This window comes from Sus scrofa, chromosome 4, assembly GCF_000003025.6.
Source record: "Sus scrofa isolate TJ Tabasco breed Duroc chromosome 4, Sscrofa11.1, whole genome shotgun sequence".
Taxonomy (NCBI): domain Eukaryota; kingdom Metazoa; phylum Chordata; class Mammalia; order Artiodactyla; family Suidae; genus Sus; species Sus scrofa.
The window spans coordinates 67,810,592-67,824,805 of record NC_010446.5 but is presented as its reverse complement, the minus strand read 5'-3'; the positions used below and the strand labels follow the sequence as shown (position 1 = coordinate 67,824,805).

The 14,214-nt window shown below is 40.9% G+C and overlaps 3 protein-coding genes across 5 annotated transcripts in view; 1 reads left to right on the top strand and 2 right to left on the bottom strand.

The window, feature by feature from the left end:
• The window catches only part of CSPP1 (centrosome and spindle pole associated protein 1), a 230,271-nt gene that overhangs the window by 19,532 nt on the left and 196,525 nt on the right, over positions 1–14,214 (top strand). Inside the window, exon 2 of the mRNA XM_021089277.1 lies at positions 4,145–4,263. The gene's annotated coding sequence lies outside the window, so the exon portion shown is untranslated. The remainder of the gene's footprint in view (positions 1–4,144; positions 4,264–14,214) is intronic.
• Positions 336–8,342, bottom strand: TCF24 (transcription factor 24). Its single transcript, XM_001926175.4, has 3 exons — positions 7,693–8,342; positions 6,697–7,112; positions 336–626 (listed from the first exon to the last, which is right to left on the bottom strand). Exons 2-3 carry the CDS (start codon positions 7,087–7,089, stop codon positions 513–515), a joined length of 507 nt encoding a protein of 168 aa, XP_001926210.1. The 5' UTR covers positions 7,090–7,112; positions 7,693–8,342; the 3' UTR covers positions 336–512.
• PPP1R42 (protein phosphatase 1 regulatory subunit 42) overlaps positions 8,414–14,214 on the bottom strand; it is a 44,638-nt gene continuing 38,837 nt past the window's right edge. The window contains exon 8 of one of the 3 annotated variants that reach the window (XM_021089278.1): positions 8,414–9,615. In XM_021089278.1, coding sequence (XP_020944937.1) covers positions 9,519–9,615 — 97 coding nt within the window. In that variant the 3' untranslated portion in view covers positions 8,414–9,518. The remainder of the gene's footprint in view (positions 9,616–14,214) is intronic. The other 2 variants (XM_005663043.3, XM_001926086.4) reach the window with 2 other exon arrangements.

The window sequence follows — 14,214 nt, the reverse complement described above, 5'->3', positions numbered from 1 at the left end:
AAGAGCTGCAGCTGCTGGCTTACACCACAGCTCACAGCAACACCGGATCCTTAACCCACTGATCGAGACCAGAGATCAAACCTGCATCCTCATGGATACTAGCTGGGTCCATAACCCACTGAGCCACAACAGGAGCTCCAATTTTTTTTGAACCAGGAAGATTGTTAGATAGATAATAGTTTTTCAGTTTGTGTGCAGAAAATGTGCATGCTTTGGCTATCTACACAATTCTATACTTTTCTATGTCTTTATTTTTTCCAGTATGTTCTCCTGTACTATATAGTTGTGACTTGCTCATGATGAATAGATAAGCTGTGTGTTTTACACAAGACTGATTATTTCATTCCACATTTATTTAGATTAGACAGATAAATACGAACATCCAACCATGGATTCAAATGTAAACCTTCAGAAGTGATGTTTGTTATGTCTGATGTAATAAATATAAAGTTATTTCATGTCATTTAAAAACAACAGACATCACTTTCTAGCATTTGTAGAATATAGAGAGCCTAAGGCTGTGAGTCTGTTGGAATATTGTCATGATTTGTTTTTTCTCCAGAGACAGAATGCTTCAGAAACTGACCAGTAGCACCAATGTATAATCTTGATCTCATGGGCCATTTCTGAAAAAGAATATTTAAACAGGAATCCAAAAGTTAGTATCTATGACAGATATAGTCTGTAATATTAAAAATTCCAAATACTTCAATGCAAATGCAATATTATATAGCTAATAACAGTTGTAATTATGAAGTCTAAGCAATGACATGACAAAATGTTTATTAATGCTAGTAATAAAAGTAAAAACATACCCAGATTTTGATTACAACTGTGTGAAATAATACGTGTGCATGCGGACCAGAACTTTAAGAAGTCATGGAAAATGAATATATTTAAATGTAGGAAAATATATCTATCCACAAGGTTTTAAAACTAAACCTAAAACAAAATTAACTCTAAAACAAGATCCCTGACTTTAAAAATATTTTTAGAAGTTGTACATGGTTAAGTAGTATGTTTCTACATTTATCAAAGAACTACCCTGAAAAATGACAAAAATGACTAAATTGAGTATCTAAACATTTTATCTAGCTAAAAGCAGTTATCTAGAATTTGCAAATATTAGAATGCTTGGTATTAAACAGCTAGAACATCCAGATTAAATGTCTGCTATTACTGGCATCACACAGCTCTAAGCTTCCAGTAGTCATCACATTTGTATTTTTTTTTTTTTTTTGTATTTTTAGGTCCGCACTCACAGCATATGGACTTTTGTAAATTAATCTTTAAAATGAACAACCTCTCAAACAATGCAATTAATTCTAAACAATCTAGATGATGAAAAAATATACTACATAAGTAGTACTTTCAGTATGGACTTTTTTTTTTTAGAGGAGAGGATCATATAATTTTAGTTCTAAGATTCTTGGAATACTAATCAGAGAAATGCTGTTATTGTTTTTTTAATAGAAATAAAAGTCAGACTAAAAAAGTGCCATTTCTGAAAGTCAGCAGTGGGGTCCCACACACTCCAGAGGGTAAATGCTGCTGCAAGCAGCAGGCTATTTTCACCAGTGAACATTCATGAGCCAACTGCTAGTTACACAGCACCATGAAATGATCCTAAATGTCTGGCAGATAATCCACGTGCTCAAACAGAGGTACCGTTACTAACAATCCAAGGTCCATAAGAGCTCTGGGTTTTCAATACAAGTTGCGTATTAGAATCACACAGGAGCTTTAAAAAATACTGATGGCCAAGTCACACTCCAGACCAATTAAATCAGAATAGATTTCTTTGCAGAAGTACAAGGTTGAGTCAGTTCTTATATGGAATAATATAAACCTTCCTTGTACTTCTGAATATAATTATTACCGCCTAAACTGGAATTCCAGATGTAAAATGTAGCCATAGGATCAAGTAAGCATGTGATTTTGATGTCTCCAGATGTGGTAAGTGAATTTGCTCTCATGTATTTTAAGTTATTTAAGAGTCCTAAGTTCAGATTCTTCTGCTGGGAATTTACATTTTAACACAGATAAAGTATAACATTTATGTTACTTGGAATTTAAAATGGTCCATTTCTGGAATTCCCGTTGTGGCTCAGTGATAACCAACCAGACTAATACACGTGAAGATTCAGATTTGATCCCTGGCCTTGCTCAGTGGGTTATGGATCCAGCATTGCTGTGAGCTGTGGTGCAAGTGACAGACAGGGCTTTGATCCCAAGTTGCTGTGGCTGTGGTATAGGCTGGCAGCTCTGATTAGATCCATAGCCTGGGAACCTCCATATGCAGCACGTGCGGCCCTTAAAAAAAGAAAAAGAAAAAGAAAAAAAAAGTCTGTAAACAGGCTTGTATTTTACTTTTGATACAGCAATAAGGCTGGCACTGTGTTATTTATTTTTGCAAATCCATTTCAGGTTTTGTTTTTTAAAATCATAGATGTGCATCCTTAAACATTCTTGGTATTTCATGTCACTGGTCCTGTTCTTGGGATCCCTGCTACCAGTTGGTAACATGAAGTGTTTTAGACAATAGTCTGGAATGTGTTTTTTTTGTTGTTGTTGTTGTTGTTGCTATTTCTTGGGCCGCTCCCGCGGCATATGGAGGTTCCCAGGCTAGGGGTTGAATTGGAGCTGTAGCCACCGGCCTACGCCAGAGCCACAGCAACGCGGGATCCGAGCCGCGTCTGCAACCTACACCACAGCTCACGGCAACGCCGGATCGTTAACCCACTGAGCAAGGGCAGGGACCGAACCCGCAACCTCATGGTTCCTAGTCGGATTCGTTAACCACTGCGCCACGACGGGAACTCCTGGAATGTTTTAATATGTCTGAATCTGGCATTGTTGGATCATATTTAAGGCCTGCATTTTACTGAAAGAATCCAATGTTGTGGTACTACAGACTGAATATTTGTGTCTCCCCAAATTCATTTGTTGATGCTCTAATTCCCCAATGTGATAGTATTTGGGGAGGTAATTATGGTTAGATGAGGTCACGAGGGTAGGTCTCTCATCATAGGATTAGCGGCCCTTTAAGAAAAGGGAGAACCCCCATTCTCTGAGAAAAAGTCTGCCTATTGCAAGATAGGAAGAGAGCTCTCACTAGGAACTGAATTGGGCCAGCACCTTGATCTTCGACTTTCCAGCCTCCAGAAGAGTGAAAAAACAAATTTTCTTGTTTAATCTACCCAGTCTATGGGATTTCATTATTGGAGCCAGAGCAGACTAGTAGTCATATGTAGTGAACAGTGTAGAGCATAAATTATCAACTTCAACAAACCAGTGCTTTTCAATCTTTTATATACTCTTGCCCCATTTTCACAAGCATAAAAATCTCATGCTCAAACCTCAAACGTAATGTAAGAATTCTACATTTAAGAATGTAGATAATAATAATTTGAGAATGTGAATTAAACACATCTAAAAACAAAATATTGAATTCTCCCAGTTATTTCTATGTACTACTTGGGTTCCACTGTATTGAGAATCACTCTAAATCATGCGACCAAGAATGGAGACAAATGAAGATATCTGTCCTTTACAACCTTGCTAGCATCTAAGTTACTTATAAAGCAAACCTAAAAGTCTATATATGGATTTTTGCCTGATTTTTCATGCTCTTAATAAAACTTTGCTCTTTACTTTTGTGTCCCTGGATTTTGAAAAAGACTTCTAATGACTATTCAAATGAATTTAGTGTAGATACATAAATAGTTTTGAGTCAGATATAAAAATATAAATAAAATATCAGTCAGGTTGCATGTCAACATCATCCCAAAAAAGGATGACCAACTTAACATTTCACTTTTCAGTTGTGGTCTATTTTAGCATTGTCTAGATGAACACAATTTACCTACTAATAAGACATGTTTTAAAATTATGTAGTTTCATTGGCTTAGAACAATCTAGCAAACTTATATAATTAAGCCAGAACTGAACATGAAACTGAAGACTTAAAAAACTTATTCTTGGCTTTTGAAGTTAAATGACTCCAAAATAATAAAACTGTATTTATTAATTGTTTTTATCTGAGTTATCAGCAATGATTCTCCAGGGATAATGCAATTAATAAAGCTATCTGTGCTTTTTTTTCCAGTGTAAGAATCTGAAATATACCCCTGTTCTCTTGCAGAATCACCCTTTTGGACACTGGTGCTGATCAGAATTGCTCACGTCCCAAAGGGATAAAAACTGCTGCTTTAGGCTATGTCCTGTGATCCCAGTCTCTTAAATCTTCTAGTTTCATCTAAGGTACTCTTAATGTAAATTCCCAACAATGCTGAATCCTCAATATTTATAATAGAACTGATGATTCAAAATTATGGCCTTGAAATATTTAACAGATCTTTGATCATTAAGACAGTAACTTTAAGTTGTAAGGCAGAAAAATAAAGTCGTTTTGGAACATTCTTTAAGTAAGGGTTACAGTACCTTTAGTAAACCAAAAAGTACCAATAATCAGAATATCTTTATTTCTTTGGCTTTAGATTAATCAGTGAATAAGCATTTTGGTAGTGTTTGTAAAATAACGTGTTACAGTTTCAATTATGTACATAAAATCTCTTTCCTCTGCACCTCCATAGTACATAGTTATAGCGCTCTATGGCACATACAACATTCTCTCTTATAATACTGTTTGTGTTTCTGTCTTTGTCTCTATTATATGTTCATTTAGGTCAGGGATTGAGTCTTACCCTTAATTGTATTCGTTCTCCTAAAACAGTGTTTTGCACTTAGCAGACGCTCAGTAAATGATTTTAAAATAGATCAGTCACTTGTTTTCAACCGTCATGAATTTCACTTTTTTTTTCTTTTTTGGCCACACCTTCGGCATATGGAAGTTCCCAGGCCAGGGATCAAATTGGCGCCACAGCAGGGACCCCAGCCGCTGCAGTTACAACGCCAGATCCTTAACCTGCTGAGCCACTGAGAACTCCATTTTCATTTTTAAGAGGTAATCTTTGCCCTTCTTTCATTATCCCTAGAATTGTCTTTTAAAATAAAAAGAGTGGATTCAAAGGACAAATGAGATTTCATTTTTCTTTAAAGAATTATAAGACTACAAAAAAATTGGTATGGAAATAAGGGCAAAAAAACTCTTGTTAAGCTTACTGCTACATGATAGTTTTGGTTTTAACATTACTTGTTCAAAAAAGCACTGCAAGAAATTAAGGTGAAAAATAACTGGATTTCTCATCTGATTTATGTTTCCCACAAAGAGGTGTTGAACGTGTTTTTTGTATTAAAGTCTACCTAATGTTAAACTTTCTTAAAGTATAAGTCAAAAGAAATCTAATATTAATGGTATATTTGAAGAGCAATCTAATGTCCCTAATAGTAATTTAACATTAATAGATTAATAGCTTCTGATAGTAATACAAACCCCCTTAAAGAATGACTTCTCAGCTGAGATTATATAACACATGAATGGGCTAGAGTAATCTATCATAATTATAAATGATATTTCAAATCAAATTTTTATATTTAATATTTGACTTAGAGTCTGTCATCATGTAGATTAAAATCTGCAAAGTAAATTTTGTTAAACCTCGCCACAGAATTATAAGTTTAGTTAATATTAGAGAGTATATTTTACATTTCAAGAATGATTATTCAATGATTTATTGAACATTGATATACTTAAGGTAAAGTATACCTTAAGTAAAGTATACCTTAAGTATATACCTTAAGTATACTTAAGGTAAAGTCCTAATTTTGTATTTGTGTGTTGTGTCAAAATGCTTCAGAATGGTGCAATAAAAATTGTATATTTAGGTTTAGAAAAATATAGAAAAGGCAATGCATTTTGAACAAAAGCCTGATTAATGTATGATTTAAAAACAATCACGTCTGGGAGAAAAGAATGATGAGAGTCTAAATACTGCAATATATAGGTAAGAAATCATAATAATATATGCCATATTAAACAACCCCCCTGACCATTCTATGTAGATGTAATGTAAAAATATACAATATGGAGTCTCTTGCCTAATACTGTACAGTACAGAATTTGAATATAGATTCAATCAGAACACAACATATATGCCCATTTATTACATAAACTCATTATGGTTTTTCTAATCTTAGTAGTTGTCTAGTTCATGATAGTTAACCATTATTAAAATGGACTGAAGGTTTACTTAGTGTGGATGCAGAACGGTCTCATTTTGCTCTTACTAATTTTACAAAAATTTTTAAACATTGGTTTCCTAGGTTAAGGGGAGGTAATTCCAATACCCCATTTAATTCGTGGGACTTTTCAAATATCTGATAAAAACAAGAATGGAAACATAATTATGTAAAATTAAAACTCTTAAAGGCTCGTAAATATAACTCTGATACTAAAAATTACCCGGAAATGCAACCAAGCACTCCATAAGGCACCCCCCAAAACTTCTCACCTAGAAAGAGTATCCTGTAGGTTGCAATCAGTAAGGGGCATGAGACGCTCCTACCCAAGCCACTCTTGGTTTAAACCTAGTACCTGCAAACCGTTTAGGAGTAGCCTTTGGCAGTGGGGACCTCGATGCCCGTGCATTTCGGGACAAGGCTGTTCTCCGGATCTGTTCTCCGCCTTCCCCCGAAGAGTGAGAGCTCGGTGGTATCTGCCCAGGCGGTGGCCGACCCAGCGGTTCAAGATGCAGTGCTTCGGCCCCCGCTCCGCAGCGTGCCCTACCTCCCTACCTTCACAGGGTGCAGGTAGCCGTCGCCTCGCAGGGCGCCCAGCCCGGCGTCCGGCGTTGCCTCGGCGTCATCCTGCAGGCTGCGGGTGAGGTGCGCGATGTAGGTGGTGGCCAGCAGCAGCACGTCTAGCTTGGACAGCTTGGTGTCCGGCGGCACAGACGGCAGCGTGCGCTGCAGCTCCAGGAAGGCGTGCCGCAGAGTCTGCACGCGGCTGCGCTCCCGCGCCGCGTTCGCTGCCGCCGGCCGCCCGCTCCCCGAGCGTGCGCCGCCGCCGCCCGGGCCCACGGGTCCCGGCCCGGATCGCCCCGGACTCGACTCCCGGGTGGCAGCTGCTGGGGGCGCGGGCTCCTTGCTGGTGATCAGGGGGCTGCCTGCCGAGCTGCCGCGGTCCATACCGGCTTCTTGAGTCGCGCGCTCTGCAAAGGACGGAAGGCATGTTGAGGCCAAGGCGGCGATCGAGCTTATCTCGAGCAGGCGCAGCCTTCTCGCTCTCCCTGCGCGCCCGGCCTGGCCGTCCGACGTGGCACGGGGCCTGAGGTCTTTTTGACTGGGGTGCGTTTGCCTCCCAGCGTCTGGGGAGAGTGGTAGGACATGAGGGTTCTCGGGCTGCTTAGAAGGTGCCGGCTTTACTTTCCACCGACAGGTCCTTATCCATAGACAAGCTACTTGCGTAGCCATCGAAAGGGCTACGCTACCGGGGAAGGAAGATTTAGGGCGCTTCTGAAACGTTATCCCGCCCGTCCTACAGGAAAGATGAAGCAGGTTATCCGTAGAGGGCGGCGGGAAGCCCTGCCTCTCCGCAACCTGACATGCCCACTCTGGCAGTCCTCGCACCATTCGCTCCCGAGGCCCGGGGACCCCAGGAGAGACGGCAGGAGCCCAGGGCATTTTCTGCTCCAGGAGTAGGGGATCCGCGGCCTCTCCTCGGACTCAGGCACCTGCTACCCACCCCCAAGCTCGGGAACAGCGCAGCGGGGGTCGAACCCGAACCCTCACCTTTCCTGGAGCTGCCGTGCGGGGTTCGGCTCCGCTATGCGAGCAGGAAAAGAGCGTCGAGTCAGGTCTGCGTGGCCAGGACCGCGCCGGTCACTATATCCCCGTCCAGCCGAAGGCTTCGGCCGCTTCTAGCCCGGGCCGGGAACGTCTTTTATGCGGGCGCCGGGAAGGCGAGGCGTGCGTTCGGCCCAAGCCCAGCGTGGGATCACGGTAGCAGGACCCGCCGTCGGCGCGCACCTGAAATGCTACGCTGAAGGCTGAGTCTCCCTGAAGCAGTCGCTGGGCCTCGGGAGAGTCTTTAATCTAACCGCCCGCCGAGGCGGGGCCAGAGGGGGCGGGCCCTAGAGGGGCGGGGCGTCCTCCTGGCCCTCGTCCAGGTTCTCTCCAGGGCGCGTCTGTGAGCGCCGCGGGTCAGGCGCGGGTGGGGTTGGAGGCCCGCGGGGCCGGGACCGTGATCTAGGCTCTAGGGCCGCCAGCGCGGCCGAGTTCCCTCGCCTCGCCGTCGTCCTACCGCCCCGGGCCCACTCTGAGCCCCGGCACCATCCCGGCCGAGGCGGGAACGCGGCCGTTTGGTTTGAGCGCGCCTTACTTTTCTGTGAGAAAATGTGGAGTGTGCCGCCTGGACGCGCTCTCCTCTTACTCCAGCGCAAGGTAAATGTCTCCTGCCGTCCTAACTGCTGGACGCGGTAGTCCCTCCGCGTCCGGGCTCCGCGTCCAGGTCACTGAGCCGCCCGAGGTAAACTGCCCTGAGCTCGAACGCGCCCACTGCCGGTGGCACTTTGGGAAGTTACCCGAGGCGCGGTCGTCCCCGCGGGGCCCCTGCTCTTTCGCTAATTGCACGAATTCGGCGTTTCCCGGCAGGGAACTCGCCGGAGGCATTTTGCCCTCGCGGCCCCCGGGGAGCAGGGAGGGCGGCTGTGCGGGGAGGCGCTCTACCCGGGCGCCTTTAGAAAAGGGGGCGCCGCCGGTAAGCCAGGCCCTGACGCCCGCGACCCCCCGAGGCTTCCGCGCGCTTGGACTCCTCGCCTTCGGAGGTGATGTCTGAGCGGATGTCTGGTATTTCCCTAGCAACGCAATTAGTACATCCTTGAAACAGTGCGATTGGAAGAAAGAGCAGAACATTTTAAAATGTTCTTTGGGGTCAAGATAGAATTGAATATCGATTAAAATATCATTAGTGAAACTGCTCTGGTATTAGGACGTAATTTCAGCCTTTACCATAGATTTTTAAATTGGAACTACCAACTAGTACATAGTACTAGTGGCACTTGTGGTATTTGAGTATATCGTTCCACACTTTATATTAGTGAATCAGAATAATCCTCAGGTTTTTTATCTCAGTTCCCATTCAATAACTGTAGTTAGGTTTACACTTTTGAAAGAAGCACACCGGAGGTTCCCGCTGTGGTGCAAGGGAAACGAATCTGAGTGGTGTCCTTGAGGATACCGTTGGATCCCTGACCTCGCCCAGTGGGTTAAGGATCCAGCGTTGCCCTGAGCTGTGGTGTAGGCCGGCGGCTGTACCTCCTATTCCATCCCTAGTTTGGGGAGCTCCATATGCCTCCCTAAAAAGAAAAAAGAAAGAAGCACACAAAAATACCATTGGTTCAAAAAGAAAGCATCCTTATTTCCCCAGTAAATTATATGTACTGAGTAATAAAGCAATTGGAAAGCACTGTTTCACATTCTACAAAGAAACAGACAAGAATTCAGCCGTTTTTCTTAGGAGACACTGTAAGGCTACAAACCACAAAAGACCATGTTGCCTAATAGTATAAAGGTGAAGAATCAAACGTTTCAGATCACTTATGGATGAATTTACTTGTTTACAAATTTTCCTTTACTTTTGAGTTATGAGGAGGGTGAAGTTCATGTACATCAATTTTTGCCAGCAAGCTTTCAGATTTCTTCAAAGAGAGATTTCTGTATTAATAGAAAAAAAAAACCCACAGTGTTTAAATTATTTTACAAATGGAAGGTATCCAAAAACAGCAGCAAACATACATAATCTAGGACCCAATAACAATAATGAAGGCTAATAATTAGTTACTAAACTGTGTGAATCTTCTCAGGCTTTAAAGGAAACAAACAGATTTCCCCCCTGAGATAGAAAAGAATGTGGAAAATCTGTCAGTTGGGAGAGGTGTGGAAATAATAATATTGGAGGGGAGGTGTGCCAGGACCAGGGTGAAACAGATTAGGTGCTCAGCCAATGCACATGCTTCACCATAGCTTAGCCTGTTAGTCTCTTGTAACTTCAGGAGCTGGGGTGGAGGTGGGGACACAGTGAAGGCGCTTCATCTCTTAACAATGGCTGGCCAGTGGCCTGCTGTGGTGCCCCACAGTCAGGTTCAAGAGAAAGGACTGAGGTAACAAGACCAAGCACCTCAGGTCATCCCCTTGTCCTCTCTGCTGCTACTCTAAGCAGCTTCTTTAAATCTTCTGATGACTTTAGAGTGGTCCTAATTCCTACAAGAAACCACTATTTATAGTTAATTCAAACAGAATATGAAAATCTTCAAATTTTCAGCAGTACATAAATTAGTAACATGTACCTTACTTACCTCTTTATATGTGCTAAAAGCACTATATTTTCTCATTCATTCTTTACAAAAAACCCTTGAGGATTTTACATTTACAGTTGAGAAAATAAAATTCAGAAGGTAGCTTGTCCAAGGTCACATAACTAGTAAGTGGTGGAGACAGGATTCAAGCCAGGCAGATTGCTCCAATCACTTGAGCTTTTTACCATAGTATTCTGCTTACTATTTGTAGGGTTCTTCATTATTTGCAAAACACATTTTATATCTGTTATCTTAATAAAGGGCATTCTTTAACTAGAAATCCTATTAACAATCCAAATACTATTTTTAAAATACATCATGCTTTAGTGTTCTTGTCTAATCTAGTTTTATTTATTTATTATATTATTATTGTTATTATTATTATTATTATTTGCTTTTTAGGGCTGCACCCGAGGCATATGGAAGTTCCCAGGCTAGGGATCAAATCAGAGCTACAGCTGCCGGCCTATGGCCGCAGCCACAGCAATGCCAGATCCAAGCCACATCTGCAGCCTGCTCCACAGCTCACAGCAACTCCAGATCCTTAACCCACTGAGCGAAGCCGGGGTTGAATCCAAGTCCTTCTGGATACTAGTTGGATTTGTTTATGCTTTGCCATGACAGGAACTCCCTTGTCTAATCTAGTTTTAAAGTACTGTAGATTTTACTTTACTGAGTGTGATGTAAGTCTTAAAATCATACTTGTCTTTTTTCTAAATGTGTCAAATAGTTTGTCATCTTATTTTCTAATGTAAAATACTGGCACATCAGTGAAGAAAATACATTGCTCTGTTATATATCAGGTTTTATATAGTTGTGGCTTTTTTTTCACCTTTCAACTATTTCTCTCATTAATTTTACATTGTTAAATTCACTCTTTTCACTCTTTTGAGTTTATAGTTCATTTTGACAAATGTTAACAGTCCTGTAACTATTATCACAGTAATGATATGCAGCATTTCATCACCCTTCCAAATTCCTTTGTGCTGAACTTTTTTAGCCAACCCCTAGTCCTTGGCAACTACTGATGTTTTCTGTCTCTATAGTTTTTCCTCTTCCAGAATGTCATGGAATCATACAACGTATAGCCTTTTAAGTTCTGGCTTCTTTCATTTAGCATAATGCTTTTAAGGTCTATCCATGTTGTTTGATGTATTATCTAGTTTTCCTTTTTTTTTTTTTTTTTTTTTTTTTGTCTTTTCTAGGTCTGCACCTGCAGCATATGGAGGTTCCCAGGCTAGGGGTCTAATTGGAGCTGCAGCTGCCAGCCTATGCCAGAGCCACAGCAACACACCATCTGAACCGAGACTGCAGCCCACACCACAGCTCACCGCAACACCGGATCATTAACCTACTGAGTGAGGCCAGGGATCGAACCCGCAACCTCATGGTTCCTAGTCGGATTTGTTAACCACTAAGCCATGACGGGAACTCCTAGTTTTCCTTTTTAATGCTGAGTAGTATTACACCGTATGGATGTACCACAGTTCATCCATTCTCCGGTGGAGAGACCTTTGGGTTGATTCCAATTTTAGGTGATTATAAGTAGGCCACTAAAAACATCTGGCTTCAGATTTTGTGTGAGTATAGTTTTTCATTTCACCTGGCAAAATACCTAGTAGTGGGACCGCTAAATGTGGTAAATATGTGTTTAACTTTGTAAGAATATTGCAAATTATTTTTCAAACTGGTGAGCTATTTTTTCATTCCAGCCAGTAGTGCTTGAGGGTTTCAGTTGCTCCATATCCTTACTAGCATTACTTGATTTTTTTTCTTTTTACTACTTTAATGGCTATTTTTAAAGAAAAAAATTTAGTTGGACATGTGCTCTCCAGTTCTCCTCAGTTGCATTCTTACCTTGCTTCCCTTACCTACTTTGCTTGCCTGTACTTTAGTGCATTTTTGGGCCCCTTTGCAGTGTAGTTAAGAGCTTGGCTTTTGGGGTCAGTGACCTGGATTCAAGTCCCAACTCTGCCTCCTGTGACTTTGGGTCCTTCTGACTGGGCTTCTCCGGTGGTCATGGTCCTCATATATAAAATACAGCTGATAATATTCTTATCTCAACGGGTCCTACTGTGTTTTAAAATCCGTTTGGGGCATGAAGACTAAGCATCCAAAATAGACATTTTACAATGGAAAATAATGAATACAGTTCTTATAACTTAGATCTTACATAACTCTTGTTCACAGAGTAAGCCATTGAGAGGGTTGAGACTAGAAGTCACAAAAGCTAGCTTAAATTGTTCTAATAGTGGTTGCTTAGCACTATTTTTTTTTTGAGGGAGGTGGGGGTTGTCCTAATTTCAAAAGGGTTCTTTGATTACTGCAAACCAAAATTTTAACATTATACCTATATTACAGTTACAAATGTCTATTTTGCATATAAAAATTAATTAGACTGAGGTTAGGTTTAACACAGCAAAATTAAAGACATTTAGAGCTTTGCAAATAAGTTTATATAAGATCATCCCAGAGTTTCATGACTAAGTACATTGTGTAAGTTTTAAAAAAATTCTTTTTGAAGCACATAGGAGATCTGTTGTTAGAACTGTTCAAACGTAACCTTAACAGTGGGAAAAGCAAATTATTTTGATTGTGTTTAGGTTCACTTTTTAACTCAAAGAAACCTAATGCTTCCATATTGTAACTAAAGATAGTAGATATTTTATAAATAGTTAAATGATACAGTGAACATTTCCTGTGAATTTTGGGTCCCAGAGAGTCACATTCCTTACAAGTATGTGAAGCTAAAGGCATTCTAATCCAGCTAGAAAGTTATTTTTACATTAGTAAAAGAGATGGATTGATGCTACCGACATTTCTTAGGATTGAAAAATAGTTAACCAAGTAACAATTTGCTTTTTTCATTATACAGTTGCTATACAGTATTCTCAGTGGATCTTATTTACAATATATGAATGCATTTAATACCTATTTTTAAATTATTAAGGCTCAAGTACCTCCTAGCATATTTGAAAAGAGGAAACATCTGTCAGAAGTATTTATTGTGACACACGTAGAAAGAAGGAATAATGTGCATGTTTTTTGTTTAATACCATATACTATTTTTAATTGAACAGTGAAGGCATTTGTTCAGAATCAGCCTTTAAATAAAAAAATAGCATTGAACCAATCTTTAATTAAAGTGTACATTGATAGTATCAACTTAAGTTTGAGGGTCAAAAGCAACGTCAACGAAGTCTGACTTTTTCCTCCCTGTAGGGAAAGCAGGCTTGTGTAAATATACATGAGCATAGACTGCATGCATTTATAAAGGAGGTGGAAAACATTTCCCCTGTCATTGGGCAGATGTTGCTTCACTGTGTTCCACATAGGATATAGGCCTAGCTTTCAGAGTGTAAACCTTAAAGAAATGTGGGGCACATGCTTTTAGCGTTTTGAAAGAAGCCTCCAAGCTCCTTTCCATCTCCAAGCAGGCTCCCCACGTCAAATCTTAAATATAGGCTGTAAGGGACCCCTCTGCTGATCCCAGCTCATTCTCTTCCTTACAGTAATTAAGATAAGGAGTTGCTTCAGTCAACTTTTTAGAAACTAAAAATATATTCTTTATATTTGAGCTATGTATTTTGTTTTTAGTTCTTTACTGACCTGATTTTATTCTTGTCTCTTAGCTTTACACTAAACTAGTAAAATGTTAGCAACAGGCACACCCTAAAAATCTATTATCAAGAGCTTAATGAAATTTCGTAATATATTTCATCACCTTTTATTAAAGAGAGGTAGAATTGATATTCCCATTTAATAGACTTAAATCGAGAGTTCCCATTGTGGCATAGTGGAAACGAATCTGACTAGCATCCATGAGGATGCAGGTTCGATCTCTGGCCTCGCTTAGTAGGTTAAGGATCCTGCGTTGCCATGAGCTGTAGTGTAGGTCACAGATGCAGCCCCGATCTGGCGTTGCTGTGGCTGTGGTGTAGGCCAGCAGCTACAGCTC

Excerpts from the sequence above, each read along its gene's own strand:
- TCF24 (XM_001926175.4), bottom strand. The coding sequence starts at position 7,089 with ATGGACCGCGGCAGCTCGGCAGGCAGCCCCCTGATCACCAGCAAGGAG. Across the intron at positions 627-6,696 it reads GCTACCTGCACCCTGTGAAG|AAATGGCCCATGAGATCAAG; the intron begins GTAGGGAGGTAG and ends ATTCTTTTTCAG.